The sequence below is a fragment of the Monodon monoceros genome, unplaced genomic scaffold (genome assembly GCF_005190385.1).
Source record: "Monodon monoceros isolate NGI ecotype Baffin Bay Population unplaced genomic scaffold, NGI_Narwhal_1 Super_Scaffold_15, whole genome shotgun sequence".
NCBI lineage: Eukaryota > Metazoa > Chordata > Mammalia > Artiodactyla > Monodontidae > Monodon > Monodon monoceros.
In genome coordinates, this window is record NW_021703771.1 from 88,218,175 (window position 1) to 88,224,174 (window position 6,000).

The following is a 6,000-nucleotide window of genomic DNA, read 5'->3' on the forward strand; positions in this document are numbered from 1 at the left end:
ATTAATAGTTTTTTGAGTTCTTACTGTGACTGAAACATAGTGTCCAATGTTAGAGAATCATGAGAGAAAGAAGATGACAGTTTGTCTCTATGTTCCCTGGGGAGCAAGCCCAGGAGTGGAAGCATCAGGAGGTCAGTGGTCTTTACTTCCTTTCAAGTTACCTTATCCTGATATGTACATTTGATTGGATACCTTGAGAACCCACTGAAATCCTGGTTTCTGAGTATTTTTTAGAAGTGAAGAAACAAGTTTAGCAGATCTTTGATGACACTTTATTCTACTGCAGCTGCTAAAAGTGTTTCATCATACATTAAGACACGGGAAAATAGTTTTACAGTCACTAGTCTAATGAGACTTTGATTCTGGTTTTGTTTATCATATTAGTGAGTAATGTCACTCCTCCTTGCTTTGGACACATATTGGTAGTATCTGGAATACAGCACCCTTATTATGGTGTTGGTGCCAGTGTTTACTTTGAAAACATGAAGTTTTGCTTATTTCCTTCAATTCCACAGGTTTGCTGACTGTGCCATATTGTTATTGGTGCAACTAGAGACTGGACTTAGGAAAGTTTTTGCCACAGTTAACAAATGTCCAAAGAGACTTCTGACTGCTGAGGTACACTGCTTTAAATGGTTGATGGTGACTGTTGTTGCTGTATTGACATTTTTCCGTGCCTAATTAAAAGCTTTTAATATCATATTTTTGCTTATTTTAAATGAATTTTTTAGCTAAGAACTTTCTTTGGAAGGCTTGACTGTCATTTTTTGTGGCTTCCTATTGTGATGGTATATGTTATATATTTATTTTATTTGTGATTGTCTTTGAGGGTTCTGTCATATTTCCAAGTAGTCTTTTAAACCTAATGGTGTCATAAAATGCGTCGATGCTTATGTTTTCTCTGTAGCCATATTTACTGGTGTACTATTGTAACCCCATGAGGTGGGCCGTGGGTGGTCTACAGCATGCCCTTCTCGAAGGATACTGCTTCCTTTTGGCCAAAACTGCCAGGGAGGCTTAGCAATGTCTCTGGGTGCCCACGGGCCTAGTTAGCTATGGGAGAATCCATTAGGTAGGGGAAAGGAAGAATATATATTATGGGACAAACAGCAGCATCTACCATACTTGGGATTCTTGTTGCTTTCACTAGTTCAGCTTCCTCTTTGTGCCCCTTTATATAGGCGTTCCTCAGAATTCTGTTCTCAACCCTGTACTCTCTTTATATTTATTCCTTGGGAGACCTCACATAATACCATGCCTTAAGCTGTTACCTGTGTGGGAGCAACACCAATTAGTAAATACTTTGAAACTAATAAAAATGAAAGCACAACATGGCAGAAGTTGTTGATGCAGCTAAAGCAGTGCCAAGAGGGCAATTTATAGCATTAAGTTCCAGCAGTCTCCAAGGCATTGTCTCTAATTCACGGTTCTTTGATCTCCTGAGTTAGGTTTACACCTGTTTGTTGAATATCTTCATATGAGTTTTCCCCAGCATCTCAAATTTATTTTATTTCAGAAAAGCAAATTTTTTCTTCCACAAATTTGTTCTCTGGTATTCCTTATTATCCTTATTCTCTGAATTGCTCTGCACCAAGCTTTAGCACCATCTTATGCTCTGCCTGCACTCCATTCTCCTCATGGACTTGCCCTGCCGATCAGTTCTACCCCTGATTTGTCTTGTGGTCCTTCAGTGCTGAGGCCTCACCTGGCTCCCCATCATGCTCACCTGGTAACTCATCTTCCACAAGTCTTCATGATCCTCCTTCTCTAATCCATTCTCACACTGCCACTAATTATTTTCTAAACTCACGAGTATTCCTGTGTCTTTTATGGTTTCCTCTGCTTAGAAACCTTCCATGGCTCCCAGCGCCTGCCTGCAAGGCTCACGCTTCTGCATGGCTTGTAAGGATGTCAGACTCTGGCCTCAGCCTTTCTCCAGTTTGTTTTCCCTCTGATTCCCAGCATAATTTAAGCTCCTCGCCAGTTCCTGAACATGCGTGTCTTTCCTCTCACTTTGCCCACTGTCCCCTGCCTGACCACTCCCGGCCACAGTGGTGACCTCCCAGAGCCACATCTACTCGGATCTAACAGCTGCTTTTCTCTGCGTTCTCTTTCTGTCTTATCTTGAGGCAGTTCTGCTTTGCCTTATGTGCATTTTTGTAGAGCTCTCTGGTGTAGGCCCCTTTGGAGTGGGTCATCCATATATGTCTGCTGGTGCCCACACCCGGTGCCTTTGATGTAGGCTCTGCCCAGTCCAGTGTTGTGGAGTGAAGCCTGGGTCTTCCAGCAGAAACTAGAGCCCCAGTTGTCACAGCTCTCACTCAAGTGCTCTTACAGTTGACTTCATGGTAACATGACCAGTCACTGCATGGCTCTGTGGTGCCATGAATTTGGTTATTTAGTTGTCATTTCACTGCACAAATAAATAGTGTGACTGTTTCTACAGAGGATGTAGTTTATCGAAGAATATCTTAAATTTTAGCCCAGGCTTTTATCCAGAATAAACATAGCATCAATTTATTTACAAAGCAATACGTACATGAAAATTATAAAGTGCTGTGCAAATGCCATAATTATTTATTGAATACTTGTTATGGCATAAGGTCTCTTCAGAATCAATGCAGGATATGAAGATGAGCAAAGACCTAGTGACTTTTAGAAGCTTGTGTGTATTAGGGGTGAGAGATAAGACATTTATACCAACTCCATAAAATAAGGTAGAAGTTGGGCATTCCCTGGCAGTCCAGTGGTCAGGACTACGCAATTTCTCTGCCATGGCCCAGCTTTGATCCCTGGTCAGGGAACTAAGATCCCGCAAGCTGCACGGCGTCGCAGAAAAAAAAAAGGTACAAGTTAATTCACATCGTTTATGGAGATGAATGAAAAGTTCAGCTTTTTTGAGGAAGTAGTGGGGATATTTAGTAGGCAATTGAATATTTAGAATAGAGCTTGGAAAAAATTTTAGGGTCAGCAATACATGGGCTTTAGAGTCATCTGCACAGTAATAAATGTTCAGGAGTATTTGATAATATTAAAATGAAAATATGTTAATAAGCATTAATAAGTATAACACATTTCTTGAGCACCTGTGTGTAAAATCCTACTGAATTCCCCAGAAGCCTTTGAGATGGGCATTCCTCACTTACACTTCTGCAGAGAAAGCTGAGCATGGAGGTGCTCAGGGTCTCACTTGTAGAAGGTGTGGAGCTGGGATTAGAGTGCTGAGGCAGCCTGGCCCCGAGCCGTGTCTATAAAGTCTGGGCTAATTATACCAAGAAGCATGAAAAACAAAGGCTATTTGTTGGAGAAAATGTTCAGTTGTGCTCACTTGCACACAAATACCAGCCATCAGTAGAAGTGCTCTGTGTGAGTAGTGATTTGTGAAGCTGTGGCATCATAAGTGTTAGAGGCATCTGAAAGACGTTAAAAAAACAAAAAAAGCGGGAAAAAATGCTTGGAGGGTAAAATATTTAAGTATGCTAGTCAAATGTATGCTTTAAAAGCCCAGTTTGTATGAAGAAATTGAACAGCCATTTTACCCTTAATTTGCAAAATAAAAATGCTATTTTCTTATCAAGTCCTTAAACCCAATTACACACTTTAAATTCAAATCTATAAGATCATAAAGACCTGTTAACTGAGATATGCTGATTTAGATCAGACCTCGGAAATCTGGACTATGAAACTTCTGACTTTTTTTGTTCATTTCTGTCTAGTATTTATTACTGCTTTCACTCAGGCCTGATTCTCAAATATTGGCATTAACCTAAAATGGAGAGCTAATGATTGAAGTCACAAATAAGCCAGATGCTTTCTGTCTGTGATCAGTAGTCCATGAACAATAAAAAAACATTTCTCAACAGAAAAGAAAAAAAAAAAAAAGAAGTATCTGAGGTACAGTACTTGTTAGAGCAGTATTCTAACATGGCTAGACTGCCAGGGTTGCTGTATTTTCATGTCTTTTATATTGTGTTTATGTTGTCAATGACATTCTTCCCAAAGTGTTGCTAGATAAAGATTTATTTACAAAAAAGAAGGTTTCATGTTTGTGGCCCTGTGCTAGAATTTTTTCCTGCTTTGAATAGTGTCACACTCCTTGTATTTTGCTTTAATTATTTCTTTTATTTCCTTTTCTGAAGTCAACAGCTCTTTATACTACCTTTGATGAGGTGAGTAAACTTATAAGGTATTTTGAAACAAATAAAACATTGTATTCTTTTAAAATTAAAGATCAGCCATAAATCATATGCTTACAGGAAAATGTTGATCGTCATATAAGCAAAAAGAAAAAGAAAAAAGAAAAAGGTGATGATAGTGTTGAATATAGTTTTCAGACTAGTTGAGACCCAGTCTTATTAACCTAGCTTCTAAAGTTATGGAAAGGCCATAACATACGTATATACATATATACACATGTATATACATGTACACATACACAGTGTTTGCAAATACACATAAACACAGTATACACGTATACCTGTATACACACACTACACATAAACACACAAATACACATATACATATATATGCACATAAATGCACACACACATATATACATGAATACACATAAACACACCTATATACATGTAAATATACATAAACACATACACACAATTAAGAATACATACATATATCTTCCTAAAGTCATTGTATTGGTTGAGAAAACCTTTTCTGAACAGGTGGTTGCTATGTTCTTAAGACTGTCCTTATTTCATTTAATCTGCTTTGGACTTACACAGCATGTCATACCAAATGTACAATACCTTTTGACACTGAAAGTTCTGTATATGTACCAGTTAATCAACTTACTTCTTTTTGGTGTTTTAGATATTGGCAAAACACTTGAATGATGGTAAAATCAATCAACTTCCTCTTTTCCTTGGAGAGCCTGCAATGGTAAAGTATTAGGCATTTACGATCTAACATCCTTGTATTTATGGATGTGATTAGCACTTCTCAAAAATGATGTTAATTTTGGCTTGTGACGTGCCCATAAAAAATGCTTCTGAAGCATTCCCATGTCTGAACTTCATTGTCTGTGCAACTGTCATTTGCTGGCTCTGAGCCCAGCTCAGGTACTGTGCTTCATGTTTTTGTTTAAATGTCCTTCTCCTAAGGCCTGATGACTTAGCTGTCCTGATTCTGAGCAATATTAGAATTTGTGGGTTTTGTATTGCGCTGGTAGCAGGGACTGCATTTGCTTCGTGAATGACAGCAAAGTCAGATGCGACTAGTAAGACAGAGTGTTGGATTAGAGAAGGTAGTTATTTAGAGCCATTTTCTATTTATCACAGTTTTGTATTTTATGAAGTTATTGCAGTGACTACTTTGGACTGTAAATAGAATTTTCATATTTTCTCCTTTTAACTGGGAGTTAGCAACCTAGGTTCCAGTTCCGGCTGTGTGACACTAGTCAGATTCCATACACTCTCTGGGCGTCCTTTCTGCCATCAGGAAATTAGGATGATTGAAGTAGTTTGTCTAATTCTGTTTGTCCATCAGCAATTTGCCTGGGTCAGCAAATTGGGTTTTCTGACTTATTTTCCTCTATGTTGTGGAAGAGTCCTTGGATTTTTGCCATTAAGAAAGAAGCAGTGTCTTCATAGGGCTTCAGAAGTAAACGAGTGATGTGAGAAAGGACATGTAAGGAGAGCCGTGAGGGGAAAGAAAAATGGTGTTGTCCGTGCAGGAGCACAGCAGTGGATTCTTTTATTGATTGGAAAGTTGGCTTCCAAATGTGGTCAACCCAGTTCTCGTTTTTCACGAGGGTGAGAATGAGAAAGGGTACTTTTACTAAGCACTGGAGCCACGCAAGCAGTTTTGCAGCCCTGGTGGCGAGTTCTACAAACTTCTTAGGTTCTTATCAATCAGCCAAGGAGCAGATACAGAAACAGGGTTCCCCAGGTTGTCCTACCTGAGGAGCAGGCTGTACAGTTAGAGACAGCAGGGCGCTCTCAGGGGAGTCCTGCCTGAGGGGTGGGGTGCAGTTACAGACAGCAG

The 6,000-nt window shown here is 39.3% G+C and overlaps 1 protein-coding gene across 7 annotated transcripts in view; it reads left to right on the plus strand.

The window, feature by feature from the left end:
• Positions 1-6,000, plus strand: part of ERMARD (ER membrane associated RNA degradation) — a 31,581-nt gene that overhangs the window by 10,837 nt on the left and 14,744 nt on the right. For all 7 annotated transcript variants that reach the window (XR_003793660.1, XM_029223476.1, XM_029223473.1 and 4 more), the window contains 3 exons: positions 516-618; positions 4,140-4,169; positions 4,828-4,896. Coding sequence is in view for 6 of the 7 variants with exons in the window: in XM_029223476.1 (XP_029079309.1) it covers positions 516-618; positions 4,140-4,169; positions 4,828-4,896 (202 nt within the window). In the remaining variant the exon portion in view is untranslated. The remainder of the gene's footprint in view (positions 1-515; positions 619-4,139; positions 4,170-4,827; positions 4,897-6,000) is intronic.